The sequence below is a fragment of the Xenopus laevis genome, chromosome 9_10L (genome assembly GCF_017654675.1).
Source record: "Xenopus laevis strain J_2021 chromosome 9_10L, Xenopus_laevis_v10.1, whole genome shotgun sequence".
Classification (NCBI taxonomy): Eukaryota; Metazoa; Chordata; class Amphibia; order Anura; family Pipidae; genus Xenopus; species Xenopus laevis.
The window spans coordinates 110338019-110354227 of record NC_054387.1 but is presented as its reverse complement, the minus strand read 5'-3'; the positions used below and the strand labels follow the sequence as shown (position 1 = coordinate 110354227).

Below are 16209 nucleotides of genomic sequence, written 5' to 3'. Positions count from 1 at the left end.
TCTGCCTCCCTAGATCCTAACCTTCCAGCGGTCGCCGCCTGAGTGAGCAGGAAAGAAGAGGCGGCGGGAGGCAGAAGGAGACGGTGAGCGCATCTGCCTCCCTAGATCCTAACCTTCCAGCGCATCTGCCTCCCCGATCCTAACCTGTTCTGATCCTAACCTTCCAGCACATCTGCTAATCGAAGGCCGCATCTATGTCTTTCGGCTGAAGTTGCGCGCGCATCTCATAGATCCTAACCGAAGTTGCGTGCGCATCTGCCTCCCCTCCACTCGGGACATAGATAGGCCTTCGGTTAGTATATAGGATAACAAACCAACGGCAATAGAAGTTATAATGGCAGTGGATTTAGGTTCCCCTTTTTAGGAGACACAAGGAGATTCTCACAGAAACGTATTACACGAGGAAATGGCGCCTGGTGTAGATAATGTGCGCCCCCTGCCGGTAACCATGTTCCCTCATTGGCATAGCGTCCATTGTGTGAGGAGGACAAGGAATCCAACAGAAATAAAGACAAATGATGTGACGAGGTTGAGGAGTAACAGTAACAGGTCTCGAGTGCGCGGCGCCTTTAACAAGGAGCCCTTCCTGTCTGCAGGGGGGAGAGGCAAGTGCGCTCGGGAGTGGTCACATGACCCAAGTCTTGTGACTGGCCTGATCCAGCAAAGAGCTGAGCACATGACCGCTTGCACCTTCTACTTCGGGACCCAGTTGAGAGAAGAGGGGTGGGAGAGTTCGCACAGGCAGAAGGGATCGGGTACATGTGACTCTGGGTAACTCCTTTACCCCCCTCTTCCCGTGATAGAGTCTCCCACAAACTTGTGTCCACACCCTACTGACAGGGAAGCTGCTTTCACTTTGTGATTGAGTTCCTTCCTGCCAACCTGTGCTCACTCCGACCGGTAAAGAATGGATAGCAAGCCCCTCCTGCAGGACAGACCCCCAGCCTACAGCCCGGCGGTACCGGGGGGATATGACTACGGGCAGCAGCAGAACTATGGGGCTATTCCTGGAGCTCCTCAGACAGCTGCCCAGCACGCCTACCCCCCGCCATACCCTTACCCTGCTGCCGCCGGTATGTACCTATGTACCACCTCTATTCGCTTTACTGCTCTCACCTGTACAGATGGGCTCTCTTCTACTTCTCTCTCTCTCTTCTACTTCTCTCTCTCTCTTCTACTTCTCTCTCTCTCTTCTACTTCTCTCTCTCTCTTCTACTTCTCTCTCTCTCTCTCTCTCTCTCTCTCTCTCTCTCTCTTCTACCTCTCTCTCTCTCTCTCTCTCTCTCTCTCTCTCTCTCTCTCTTCTACTTCTCTCTCTCTTCTACTTCTCTCTCTCTCTCTCTCTCTCTCTCTCTCTTCTACTTCTCCCTCTCTCTCTCTTCTACTTCTCTCTCTCTTTCTTCTTCTCTCTCTCTCTCTTTCTTCTTCTCTCTCTGTCTCTTTCTTCTTCTCTCTCTCTCTTCTACTTCTCTCTCTCTCTCTCTTCTACTTCTCTCTCTCTCTCTCTTCTACCTCTCTCTCTCTCTCTCTTCTACTTCTCCCTCTCTCTCTCTCTCTCTCTCTCTCTCTCCTACTTCTCTCTCTCTCTCTCTCCTACTTCTCTCTCTCTCTCTCTTCTACTTCTCACTCTTCTACTTCTCTCTCTCTCTCTCTCTTCTACTTCTCACTCTTCTACTTCTCTCTCTCTCTTCTACTTCTCTCTCTCTTCTACACAGACACCTCTCTTCTACATCTCTCTCTTCTACCTCTCTCTCTTCTTCTACTCTCTCCTACACTGACTGTGTGCACTTGTCAGACAACTAGTATCATGTAATGTGTGTGACTTGTGTCTGGGGAGGTGTATCCCTGTTATCCCTATTGTGCTTGTCTTTTTTATATAGAGAGAGAGAGAGAGACACTAAATATTTATAATTTTGAATAATTATTGTCCAATCAGCACTATGGGCACTTACTGATGACGTCACATCCTCAATTTGGGCGCCATCTTTACATGTATAAATCTGGCACTTGTGTTGCACGTTTTTCACTTCCTGAAGACGGCCCGAGTCAGTGTGCCGAAACGTTGAAATAAATTTTCCACTATTTTCACTATTTCAAGACCTTGGAGTGCGGTTTTATATTTTTTGGATTATATATATATATATATATATATATATATATATATATATTTTGTCAGTGCCACTGAGTTTCCTGTGAATGGTGTACAGGTATGGGTTCCGTAATCCAGAAAGCTCAGAATTACAGGAAGGCCATCTCCCATAGACTCCATTGTATCCAAATAATTCATAATTTTTAAAAAAGGATTCCCTTTTCCGCTGTAATAATAAAACAGTTTCTTGTACTTGATCCCAACTATACATAACACACACACACATACAGGTATGGGACCTGTTATCCAGAATGCATGAGACCTTGGGTTTTCCGGATAACAGATCTTTCCGTAATTTGGATCTTCATACCTTCAGTCTACTAGAAAATCATGTAAACATTAAATGAACCCAATAGGCTGGTTTTGCTTCCAATAAGGATTAATTATATCTTAGTTTGGATCAAGTACAAGTTACTGTTTTATTATTACAGAGAAAAAGGAAATAATTTAAAAAAATATATATATATTATTTGGATAAAATGGAGTCTATGGCAATAATTCGGAGCTTTCTGGATAATGGATCCCATACCTGTAAATTATTATTTTTTGCACTGGGGTATCCTGTTCTTTCTCTAATCCTTCCTAAAGGTGGCCATAGACAAAAAGATCCGCTCGTTTGGCGACGTAGACAAACGAGCCAATCTTTCCCCCGATATGCCACTAACGGGCATGGCTATATGGGGGTAATCTGAACGTAATCAAGATTACGATGAGAGCGCAATGGGCTCCGGCGGGATTGGTCGGGACAAAATCAAACTTGTCCGATCAGCCAAAAAATGACGGGACTCTCTACACAGGGTCCGAAAATCATACGAATCCTCGATTCGTACGATAGGATCTTTGCGTCTTTGGCCAGCTTAAGTTGCACTGTGATGGGGTTTAGGGAATGAGTGTCCCAGCCAACCAAAATGGAAACTGGTGCGGAGGGTAAAAGAGTTTTCATTTCCACAGTTTCTCACTGTTCATGTGAATGATTCCCAGCCATTTGATATTTTCCCCCTTGTATCAAAGTTTTTAAGTATGGACACATTTATTAAAGGTGATACCTGCGTGACCTCATTAGAATGCTTTGTGTAGTTGGACACCATCCTGTTAGAGCTCAGTCGCCTGATATAAATCACATGCTGGGAAATCGGATTTGGTCAATTCTTTAAAAATAATTTTGATTGAACTGGCCTACTAATTTGATTGCTTCAAATGATCTGCTCCGTTAATACATTTTTATTTTTAATGTACTTTTTTTAATTGTTTTTTTTGACCGTAATAATAATGAGTTGGGTACTGGGGTTAAGTGTGCACAAATGCAGTCTCCCTCTGAGCCAAATCCAGCTGACCGATCTCAAGTTTAATTTATTGTTCCTTGTTTGTTAGAATGTGAACAAAAAGTCAGTAGGTTTGCAGTAAATTCTACGAACTGCTCGCTAAGGACACTTATTGGAGTTGTTGGAGGTTCATCTACACTAATGTACTGAACTTGCATGTCATGTGTCCGTCCCTTTAAACATAAAAAAAAAACCCAGTCCAAGGGAAGGACAAAGGTTCCACAATACTAGGTCTGTAAAATGTAATGGTGACCTGACACAGTGTTTATCTTACCTGGTGACTCACCTTGTGCTCTTCTGCTTTTTGACCCTGGTGAGCTCATTTTATACGTATGAGATAAAATTATGTGTGAATGGGCAATCCTCGAATCTAAAATCCTCTTGCAGAGATGTCCAGCCTTCATTGGTCAGGAAAATGGGCAACCCTCAGTATTTAAATGACATGACCTCTTGCCCAAGTGTCCATCATTTATTGGTCAGGAGATAACATGACCTCTTGCCCAAGTGTCCTCATCTTTCGTTGGTCAGGAGATATGACCTTTTGCCCAAGTGTCCATCATTTATTGGTCAGGAGATAACATGACCTCTTGCCCAAGTGTCCTCATCTTTCGTTGGTCAGGAGATGACATGACCTTTTGCCCAAGTGTCCATCTTTCATTGGTCAGGAGAACGGGCAACTCTCAGAATTCAAAGGCTGCCAGCTTTTGTCTTCATATGGGTGGTTGGGGTATCTGCTTTGTCTGGTCTTTGCCTTAATTGTCTTCTTTCAGCTGCCACTGCTGCATGTGCTTGGGTTATCACTGCCAGAAACCCTCATTTAGTGGGGCGGGTAAACTAAATTACATTTCAGGAGTTGCTTACAAGTTATGAAACAAAAGCAAAAGTCTGTTTGGTTTCCGGATGCTAGCTTGCACCTGGCAAATTGGTTGGGATGCTGGAATTCTGGTAAAAGCATCACGGTTGTGCCAATTTTTGCCTCTGGCCCCAGTCAGTAAATTCCTCTGTGTCTGGAGGTCAGTGTGATGGCTTTAATAGTTGGAGATGAATAACACACAATCATTTTGGCAGCCATGATCATAAGTATGCTTTCAGCTCCCACAAGTGGAACACAATCTGGAATTTCTCCCAAAAAGCACACATTATGCAATTCTCCATTTCTCATGTTACAACTTCTTTGTGTGCCGTTTGCAATAGGGAAGTAGTCTCAGAAGTTGTCGGCATTCTGCCTGCTTTTTTAGTAGGCAAAGAGTCCATGTATTTTATGTGCACAAGCACCCCCACTTGCTTTCCTGGGGTCTGACAGTTGCTGAATGGGTGGTTGGCACTAGCAGTATTCAGTGCTTCATATTGGCAGCATTGAACTGGTGGTACCCTGTCCCCAGTTCGTCGTAGTACCTGTGCCATTATGTTCCAGATTTGGCTATGTATTCATCCAAAATTAAAGGGATACTGTTATGGGAAAAAAAATTTTTTCAAAACACATCAGTTAATAGTGCTACTCCAGCAGAATTCTGCAATGAAATCCATTTCTCAAAAGAGCAGATTTTTTTTTATATTTAATTTTGAAATCTGACATGGGGCTAGACATTTTGTGAGTTTCCCAGCTGCCCCCAGTCATGTGAGTTGTGCTCTGATAAACTTCAATCACTCTTTACTGCTGTACTGCCAGTTAGAGTGATATCACCCCCTCCCCCCCCCCAGCAGCTTAACAACAGAACAATGGGAAGGCAACCAGATAAGAGCTCCCTAACACAAGATAACAGCTGCCTGGTAGATATAAGAACAACACTCAATAGTAAAATCCAGGTCCCACTGTGACACATTCAGTTATATTGAGTAGGAGAAACAACAGCCTGCCAGAAAGCAGTTCCATCCTAAAGTGCTGGCTCTTTCTGAAAGCACATGACCAGGCAAAATGACCTGAGATGGCTGCTTACACACCAATATTTAGGGATGCACCGAATCCAGTATTCGGTTCGGAATTCGGCCTTTTTCAACAGGATTTGGATTCGCCCAAATCCTTGTGCCTGGTCGATCCGTAACCCTAATCCTTTTCTGTCCCTAATTTGTATATGCAAATTAGTATTTGGTTCGGTAATCGGCCGAATCCAAAATAGTGGATTCGGTGCATCCCTACCAATATTACAACTATAAAAAAATACACTTGCTGGTTCAGGAATGAAATTTTATATTGTAAAGTGAATTATTTGCAGTGTAATTTAGAAATAAAAAATCATGACCGAATCCCTTTAAAGGATGGATTTGGTATGTCCCTGGTGTAACTTCTTGTTGGTGTGAGTTTATAGAATGAAATTTGTTTCATAATTTTTTTTTTTATCTTTTACATTTATTTCTTTTTCTGCCCATTTTAGGATATGTTCCTCCGCCCCAGCCGGCCTATCCAAGCACTTACACCATAATCCAACAGCCAGCAGCAACTACGTCTGTGGTGGTGGTGGGAGGCTGTCCTGCGTGCAGGTAAATATCTAATGCGAGGAAAGTGTGACCTGTATTCAGAGGCATCGCCATCATTTTCTTAAAGGGCCGGGAATTGCCAGTGGCAGTGGTATAACAGTAACTGCCGATACAATTTGCCCGTTTTTAAAAACAACAGCTGATTAGTTGCTAGGGGTAACCTTCACACTTCTTATTACTTTTTCCCCAGTATAATCAAATGCACTAAATCTCATTCTGTTGGAAATTGAGCAGCCATTACATTGGACAGTTGTTTGAATCCCCCCCAAGTACAGCTCCATTCACCCCCTTCACTATATGACTCACCAGCAGCCATGATAAATAATGTACAGCCCTGTGCCTGGCCCTTTATGGTTTCCCATATGGTTTCGTAGGGAAACTGGCAGTTTATAGCAGGTGTCAGATCTTGAGTATAATCTAATATAGCATGTGGTCCAATTCTCATATATATCAGAGAGTTTGGTACATTGATGGGAACAGCAGCGTAGGGCAGTACAAGTGCACTTTTTTCCCAGGATGCTGAAGGGCCGATCCTTGTTTTTCTGGAGTCCTAAAGTGTTCTTTCAAGAAGGGCTGGAAAGCTGGAAGGCATTTTGGTATTTTTCTGTAAAGGCTGGAGAAAACCTTGTCTCTGCTGTGGAGATCGTTAACTATAGTCCGTTACGACTGCCTACACCCCTTGCAAGGCCGCCATCAGGGGGGCACTGGGGGACTGGATTAGCCAACCTCCCTTGAACTGCTGAAGTAGAAGCTGAGCACCAATATTTTTTAACCTTTGGTCACTTTTTAACTTGGGGCGCCCTGGCCGATGATGTTTTTTTTAACTTGGGGGGCCCTGGTAACTTGGAAGGGGGGGCTAGCCACCAAGATTTTTTTTTTTTTTACTTGTACCGGTCCCTGGCCACCAATATTTTCTTTTTTTTTTTTACTTGTATTGGGAAACAGAAAATGTTGTACGGGGCCCCACAAATTCTAATGGTGGCCCTGCTCCCTTGTGATGCCCTTGCTAGAGGATTATTGATCAGTAAAGGGCTCTGGGTAATGATGAAAACCCAAGAGCTATGTTATATTGGAAGCATGGAGATGTCCTCAAGGGGCTTATAATGAAGGCTGACCTAGTCATTCCAAAAAGTGCCAGGATGAGTCTGCCCACTCGCTTGCCCTATTGTCAACTGGAGAACTGAATGGAAAGTATATGAGCTATGAATTTTATTGGGAATGTGTCTGTGGAGCAGCATAAAGGGAATCCTACATTTCCAAACATATGAGACCCCATCCAAATTCAGCCAATATTATGTATATCGTGAATTTCCACTGTCACCTTGGGAAGCAGTTGGTCCAACTCCAGTGAGTAAATGTTGACCAAAAAAAAAACCACATCGCTGAACATCATTAATCAAACAGTGGATTCATTAACTATTCAACCTAAATCTAAATCAACTGATCTCACCAGCCCGTCTTTACCTGGGTGCGTTTGTTGTACAAATCTGGGGTGCAACCTGCATGTAGCCAAGGAAGAGCCGGGGGTGTTTTCATATGACAGCTGTTGGTTACAAGGGTTATTTAATTCCTACTTGGATCAATAAAAGATAATAATTATAAATGATGGGATCAGTGCCCCATTGGACGCTGCTGTGCATGTTCTGTATCGGGCACAGGTGCTATGTCTCTCATGCATGGTTGCTGGGATACAATGCGACCTCCATCATCCTGTATTTGCTCAGCTACACTGTCCTTGTGCCCTGCACCAACCCAGTGGCAGTTGTACTCAGTGGGTACAAGATGAGCCTAAATTCATCTCGTAGAGTCTATGATGACCCCGCAGTGGCAGAAAAAGACTTTAAGAAGCCCCACTGCATTGTTTCTCCTTCTGGGTTTTGATAGCATAACAGTGAAATCCAGTTCTGCAACTACCCAGGGGCGGAAGCCTCCATTGTGCAAAGACCGCTGTATACTTTCCAATACTTTTAATAATGTGCAGCGTCCTATTGGATGTGCATCCTATGGAGGAGTTTGGAAAAAACAAGGTGCCCTAGAATATATTGTAAATAACTCACCAAATAGTAAATGTGGTGCGGGTGCACCAGACCCCCAGCTTTAGGGAGCGATAAGGCACAGGATTTGAAGAAGAAGCAGGGCGGACCGGCACTCAAACGGATCCACAGGACCAGTGAAAATTAATTACAAAAATATCTTTTTATTATACAAAGTTAAAAATGTATATTTGCATCTCCATCCGCCCTACTCGTTTCGCACCCACCTAGGGAGCTTAATCATGGGCTCATCCTATGGAGGGCCAATATCGGGAGCAAAGGCAGTCATGCAGTGAGTTCCCTTTGTGCTACTTACCTGAAGCCTATGGACACATTTTTCAGCCTAGCACCAATGTACTTGATATCCCTCCTCTGCCACATCCAGTAGCATTAACCAATCAGGAAACCCTCTTACACTGGGGGCGCCATTTTGTTCGTCAGCAGTCACTCCAGTCGGGGCCCAAAGAGATGGGAAGGTGTAACTCATGGGTGGGGATTGCGGGAGAGTCGGAAGATCATGGGTGGGGTTGGAATCTACGTGGGTGTGACCAAGGTGGATCAGGGGCATGACAGTGGGTGCAGGGCATTTTTTTATTGTGGTTCTACTTGTTGGCAGGGGGAACTGCCCAGGGGCTTCAGGTGACTAGTGGTCTGATAATCAGAGGGTGGGCCTAACGTAGTAGCAGGAGTAGGTGTAGTAGTAGTAGTGGTAGGAGGTGTAGTAGTAGTAGGTGTAGGTCCCATATTGACTCATATTGGAGCTGTTCAGGAACAGCCAAGTGCTAGATGCTGAGCTGAAAATGTCACACATACAGTTTCCCTTTAAATGTACAGCAAGCGAGACTGTTAGTCAGCCGGGGTCACATGTTGTGCAGTCTGGCCGCTGTTCCTGTGCTTAGAGGTCTCCTTGTTCCCTTTTTAGCATGTGAATAATTGGAAGTAGCATCAGATGCACCCGCTGCTGCATTAACCCTGGGCGAGGCCTCTGTGAAATAAAGGAGATTGTCCAGCAGAGAACGGCACAAACCTCTTGAACCAATGCAAAGCACAAATGACTGGGCCTCACAGCAAATTGATTTAAGGGCCCCTGTAAACACTTCTTATCAGTCCTGGCCCCCAGCAGTCTGCTTCCTTTATATTTACATCCCTTAACAGAATATCAAAGACTATAGTGATACTAACATGTACAATTCCTATAGATATTGGTGTATAAAGTGCACTGGGTTTCATGTGGTAGGGCTTGAACTTGATGGACTTTAGTCATTTTCTTGTTCTCTCTATCCCCCCTGCAGAGTTGGCGTCTTGGAAGATTCCTTCACGTGCCTGGGCCTGTTATGTGCCATCTTCTTCTTTCCTATCGGGATCCTGTTCTGCTTGGCACTAAGGCAGCGGAGATGCCCCAACTGCGGCGCTACGTTTGGTTAAGGAGGAGAACTTACCCCTCAGAGGCTTTATATATAAATATATATATAATTATGCACTTCTCAGTTCCCTTCTGTAAATCTCATTAAGTTGCACAATCCTTCTATTTGATTAAATTGCATATTTGTATGGGGGTGTGTGATAGCGTTCCTTCCTTTTCCTGTTTATTGCATGGGGGGGGCGTGTCGATCTTTGTGCCATTGTAACTGGTGGAGCTGTGACGCTTCCACTCTCTGGTGCCTTTACACGTTGTACAGAATTATTCCGTCTGTCTTTCCTCTGTCTACCAATTACAGGGACAGCCTCTCTTTTGTCTCGGCCCGCTGCAGAACTACAACTCCCAGATGCAGACCGGGCCGAGAATGCTGGCGAATTGCAGTTCAGCAACAGGCGGAGAGCTAGGAAGCTGGTTTCCCATGATCTAATGTAAAAGTGATATTGTTTCAGTTATACAGACCTGTGGTTTTTTTTTTTTGTATGTAATTCTGCAACATGTACAAATTTTATAGTAAAACCAGAAAAGCACTGTGAAAATATTAAAGATAATTCTATGATTCAGGTGGGTAGAAAAGCCTCTTTCACTCGGGAACCTGGGCATATTCATTGCTTTATCTGGAGGTATTTTCTGTCCGCTGCTGGGGCAAGTAACAGACTGATTTTGGGGGTGGAGGGGGCTTTCTTCAATAGGACATACCGGTAAGTCTAATGTTACAGCTTTGTGTATGAGCAGCTTTTCATGGCTTGGCAAGGCAGGTGTTAAATGAAACTAAACCCCCAACAATTACACAGAGCAACATGGCTTGTTCACCTTACTAAATATTAGTATGATGTAACTTTCTGAGATAATTTGCAATTGCTTTCCGTTTTTTATTATTTGTGGTTTTTGAGTCAGACAGATCAGCAGGGGGCTAGGCTAGGCTTAGGGAACTGTTCCAAACCATAACAAATCATGAGTCTGCATATTTTTTAATTGATGTATATTGCAAAGTTGCTTGAAATTATGTTTACTTTTCAAAAAGCTTAAGTTATGTTTGTGTGGAGTTCCCCTTTAAAGGGATACTGTCATGGGAAAATTTTTTTTTTTCAAAATGAATCAGTTAATAGTGCTGCTCCAGCAGAATTCTGCACTGAAATCCATTTTTCAAAAGAGCAAACATATTTTTTTATATTCAATTTTGAAATCTGACATGAGGCTGAACATATTGTCAATTTCCCAGCTGCCCCAAGTCATGTGACTTGTGCCTGCACTTTAGGAGAGAAATGCTTTTTGGCAGGCTGCTGTTTTTCCTTCTCAATGTAACTGAATGTGTCTCAGTGGGACATGGGATTTTACTATTGAGTGTTGTTCTTAGATCTACCAGGCAGCTGTTATCTTGTGTTAGGGAGCTGCTATCTGGTTACCTTCCCATTGTTCTTTTGTTTGGCTGCTGGAGGGAAAAAGGGAGGGGGGTGATATCACTCCAACTTGCAGTACAGCAGTAAAGAGTGATTGAAGTTTATCAGAGCACAAGTCACATGACTTGGGGCAGCTGGGAAATTCACAATATGTCTAGCCCCATGTCAGATTTCAAAATTGAATATACAAAAATCTGTTTGCTCTTTTGAAAAATGGATTTCAGTGCAGAATTCTGCTGGAGCAGCACTATTAACTGATTCATTTTGGAAAAAAAATTATTTCCCATGACAGTATCCCTTTAAGATAGTTTCTAAACAAATATAATGAATGTGAAACCACAGCGCCACCTGCTGTTCATTTTGCCTACAGAAATGGACCAGTAAGTGGCGCTGTTATTAAAATTTCATAATGTCCGTTAATAAAAACTTACAGTAAATACCTCTGAAACTGAAAAAAAAAATGTAAATTGCAAAAGCAGAATTGGTCAAGCTTTTGGTAAATTGATGCAAGAGGGTCCTCCAATGAGAACCCAGTCTGTCCTGGGAACAATTGATACTTTCTTTATACAGACATCAGCCCAGAGGCCCAGCTTTATCTCTTCTCTGGCACAGGTGAAGACTAATGATGTTTTTGAGGAGCTTAGCCTTCCCAAAAAGAGCTTAATGTATATATAATTATAAATTCTCGTTGGTATCCTCCCCAAACAAAAATGTCACCCTCCTCCCAATTCTCTGCAACTTTCTCTATTGTAATAATGTCCCTTTTCAATGCTGGAGACCAAAATGGTCCTAAATGATCAATGCACACGAGAAAGGGTAAGACTTGGTAAAGAATTATTGAATAAAGTTCTATATCTTTTGCACTGTAGATATTTGGGAGGGCCTTTTTTTTTTTTTTTTTCAAATCCCCTAACAGATTTAAAGGGCATGTAAAGGCAAAAAAATAAAATACCATTTTTACTTTCTTTAATGAAAAAGAAACCAATCTCAAATATACTTTAATTAAAAAATGTGTACCGTTTTTATAAGAAACCTGACTGTATGCAGCGAAATTCCCCCTTCATTTACTGCTGTGGATAGGAATAGTCAGATGGTCCCTAACTGCTGAGCAGGGAAACAATCATACTTATGAACAGCAGGGGGAGCCCCCGCCTTACTTCCCAGCCATGCAGAACTCAAGCAGCTTTGTTTGTTTCCCTGTAGAGCAGTCAGCGACTGTGTAGAGATTTGTATTGGATTTTATGTTTGCCTTTACATCCCCTTTACTGTTTCCAACTCCAGCTGCAGGGACAAAAATCATGGGGCCAGATTTAAACTGATAAACTGGGATTCTATTTGGAGGATTATTTTGCTGCAGCCACTGGTTCTGCAGAGGTGGAGAACACCACATTTTAGCCAATTCTCTATACATGTACAGGGCTTTGTTTAGAAAGCAAATATTTGATGCTTTAATTATGCTTGGGCCAACCCTTATTGAATCACAATGTCTGTGACATCACTGTCTAACTGTAAGCACGTCTGTTTGTTTAATCTGATCTAAAAGCCATCCTGGTTTATTTTTATAATGTCAAACCTTCCAGTAAGTTGCCCAATACTAATGTGAGACTTGTCAATGTCAGACCAAAATATTGGCATTAAATCAGAATTAAAGGTTGGGTTAAAACTGATCTAAGCTCTCTAAGAACTCAAGAAGTGAATTCTAGGGATGCACCGAATCCACTATTTTGGATTCGGCCGAACCCCTGAATCCTTCTTGAAAGATTCGGCTGAATACCGAATCGAATCCTAATTTGCATATGCAAATTAGGGGTGGGAAGGGAAAAAACATTTTTGTTACAAAAAGTCATGTGATCTCCATCCCACCCCTGATTTGCATATGCAAATTCTGATTTGGCCGGGCAGAAGGATTCAGCCGAATCCTGCTGAAAAAGGCCAAATCCCAAACCGAATCCTGGATTCGATGCATTCCTAGTGAATTCCAGTTCACATTGACTTTGCTTAAAAGGGGTTGTTGACAGTTGAGTAATCTTTTAGTATGATGTAGAGAGTGATATTCTGAGACAATTTGCAATTGGTTTTCATTTTTTATTTGTGGTTTTTGAGTTATTTAGCTTTTTATTCAGCAGCTCTCCAGTTTGCAGTGTCCGTAAACTGGTTGCTAGGGTTCAAATTACCCTAGCAACCATGCCTTGATTTGAATGAGAATATGGAATATTAACAGAGGAGGGTCTGAATAGAAAGATTAGTGATATAAAGTAGCAATGACAACAAATGTGTAGCCTTACAGAGCATTTGTTTTTACACGGGGTCAGTGATCCTCCATTTGAAAGCTGGAAAGAGTCAGAATAAGAAGGCAAATAATTAAAAACCTATACAAAATAAATAATGAAGACCAATTGAAAACTAACTTAGAATTGGCCGTTCTATAACATACTAAAAGTGAACTTGAAGGTGAACCACCCCTTTAAATGGTTTAAATCTACTATGTTGTGTTGGCAAAACCATCTGTTCTACTACAGAGTTACATAGTGGAGTCACATTCTAACCCTCCATTTTATTTTAACTCCAGTCAATAAGTGGGTAGTGGAAATCCTTTATTAGGGGAGGAAGTGAAGTCTCCTTCTCTTCATGTAAATGGGGATCTGAAGCATGCTCCAATCCAACTGTCAATTATACTGACAGTTTTCATAGAATTGGTGAAAAGCTCCAACTCAGAAATGTGTCTGCCTTCAAGCCGGGTTACAAATCAATCCCAACATACAGACAGACGTCATTTAAAAACAAGGTATTGGTGTGGGATCTGTTATTCAGAAACTTCCTCATTACAGGAAGGCCATCTCCCATAGACTCCATTATAATCAGGGCTGGATTTACATAGCTGGCCCGCTGAAGTTCATCGCCCCTATTCCCTCAAATTTTCATCATTGGGACCAGAGCAATGAGGATTGGCGCACAGTAAATTTAAACAACTATTTTATCTCCTGCGCATCGCCAGTGTTTCTAAAAACAATGTGGGTGTGGTTAGGCAGCACACCGCCCCCTAAAAATCCTGCCCGCCTACTGGGTTTATTTAGGGGCAAAGGTCGAGGTGAATTTTCAAATTCAAAAAATTCGAATTTCAAGCTATTTTTTGTGTACTTCGACTAGGGAATTGTCCATTTGAAAGAAAATTAGAAAATTCCAAATATCGAAATTTATCATTTACTGTCTCTTTAAAAATTAGACTTCGACCATTCGCCATCTAAAACCTGCCGAATTGCTGTTTTAGCCTATGGGGGACCTCCTCGAGTAGGATTCAATTGGTGGACTTTGAAAAATCTACGTTTTTTCTTTTTTTGGGAAAAACTTTGATTCGAATTCGATCAAATGCACTATTACTTTGATTCGTATGATGCGAATTCGGCCGAATACAGACCTATTCGATTGAAAACGGACCTATTCGGCCAAAACAAAACAAAAAAACTTCTACTTAATTTCGGTTGGTCTTTTTGAATTCAAATTTCGAAGTTTTTCAAATTCGAAATTCAACCCTTGATAAATATGCCCCCTAATGTTAACATGATTTTAGTAGACAAAGTTATAGTTACACCTCTAGTTTTGTGCTTCAATCTCTACTTTGATGTCAATAATAACTATTAATTATTATAATAACTATTAATCACAAAATTACTGATGTAAACCCACAAATAGTAGTATATATCTATATATATATATATATATATATATATATATCTATATATCTATCTATCTATATATATATCTATATATATATCTATATATATATCTATATATATCTATATATATATATATATATTTTTTTTTTGATAAAGAATTAAATTATGCTAAAACCTGAGATGTGTCACTATCCCTTTAAGGTATGGCAATCCAAATTATGGAAAGATCTGTTATCTGGAAAACCCCAGGTCCCAAGCATTCTGGATAAAAGATCCTATACCTGTATGTGCCTCATTCAGCCATATTACCTTCATATTCACCATCCAATGTGAGCCTCTTCCGTTATTGACCAGACAGGAAAAAAAAATCCAAGGCATTTTTTGAGAATATTTATTTTTTTCCTAAAGATTTTGGAATTTCCTGATTGAAACCAATGAAATATATAGAATCTTTTAAACATCACATATTTATATATCATTTTACATAAAGGCATCTCACTGTTTAGTAACGTATCAAATAACTTAACGGGGCTGGGGGTGGTCAGCGACACGCGGAACCATTAAACGCTGGCGATGGATAATAATGTACGTGCCGCAGAATTAAGAAAATGTTTAAAATAACATTTTTCCCCCCAAGAACTACATTCGTTTTAAAATTAACATAAGTTTTGCAAAGGTTGGAATTTAGCAATGTACGAATCTGTGCGTCTCCCACATGTCAGCAATGAGCTGCCATGACACTTCCTATCAAGAAGGAAGAGAAAACATGTCTGCACCTTTAAGTCAGGTAAAATATGAAGTGGAGGCGGGGCCAAGGTCTCTTGATTGTAACTGCAGGGAACGTCTACAAAAAGCATCCATTGTTTAAAGTAAAATAGGAAGGGGTTGTTCACCTTTGAGTTAACTTTTAGTATGATGTAGAGAGTGATATGCTGAGACAATTTGCAATTGGTTTTCATTTTTTATTATTTCTGGTTTTTGAGTTATTTGGCTTTTTATTCAGCAGCTCTCCAGTTTGCAATTTCAGCAATCTGGTTGCTAGGGTATAAATTACCCATTATTTAAACTGGAATTGAAATAGGAAAGGTCTGAATAGAAAGAGGAGTAATAAAAAGTAGTAACAATAATACATTTGTAGCCTTACAGAGCATTTATTCATTTTTTTAGACGGGGTCAGTGACCCCCATCTCAAAGCTGGAAAGAGTCAGAAGAAGGAGGCAAATAATTCATAAACTATAAAAAGAGAAAAAACGAAAGCCAATTGGATTTGGCTGAACCTTCGAATCCTTCGCGAACGATTTGGCCGAATACTGAACCAGATCTGAATCCTAATTTGCATAGGGGAAACATTTTTTACTTCCTTGTTTTGTGACAAAAAGTCACGCGATTTACCTTCCTGCCCCTAATTTGCATATGCAAATTCGGTTCGGCCGGGCAGAAGGATTAGGCCGAATCCGAATTCTGCTGAAAAAGGCCGAATCCTGGATTTGGCCCATAGATGTGGTTCTCACTGTATGGGGACACACCTTTCTCTAATGACCAATATTATATTTGGGAATCAGCCCAGCGACCCACAAATTGGTTTAGAATCAATCAAAGCTATTCCCACTCAATACAGTTATGGGAGGGTTAAAGGACGTACAGCTACTGCCATAGACCCACACTTACTCCATGGACAACACCGGGATCGCTGGGCTTGGGCAAAGATTTCCACCGATCACGGCAACGAGGCCAGTGTA

At 41.6% G+C, this 16209-nt stretch overlaps 1 protein-coding gene across 1 annotated transcript; it reads left to right on the top strand.

Moving 5' to 3' along the window:
* Positions 1-596: 596 nt before the first annotated feature.
* bri3.L (brain protein I3 L homeolog) lies at positions 597-9959 on the top strand. Its single transcript, XM_018236414.2, has 3 exons — positions 597-1073; positions 5844-5949; positions 9272-9959. The coding sequence occupies exons 1-3, from the start codon at positions 908-910 to the stop codon at positions 9402-9404; spliced, it is 405 nt and encodes a 134-aa protein (XP_018091903.1). The 5' UTR covers positions 597-907; the 3' UTR covers positions 9405-9959.
* The last annotated feature ends 6250 nt before the right edge of the window (positions 9960-16209 follow it).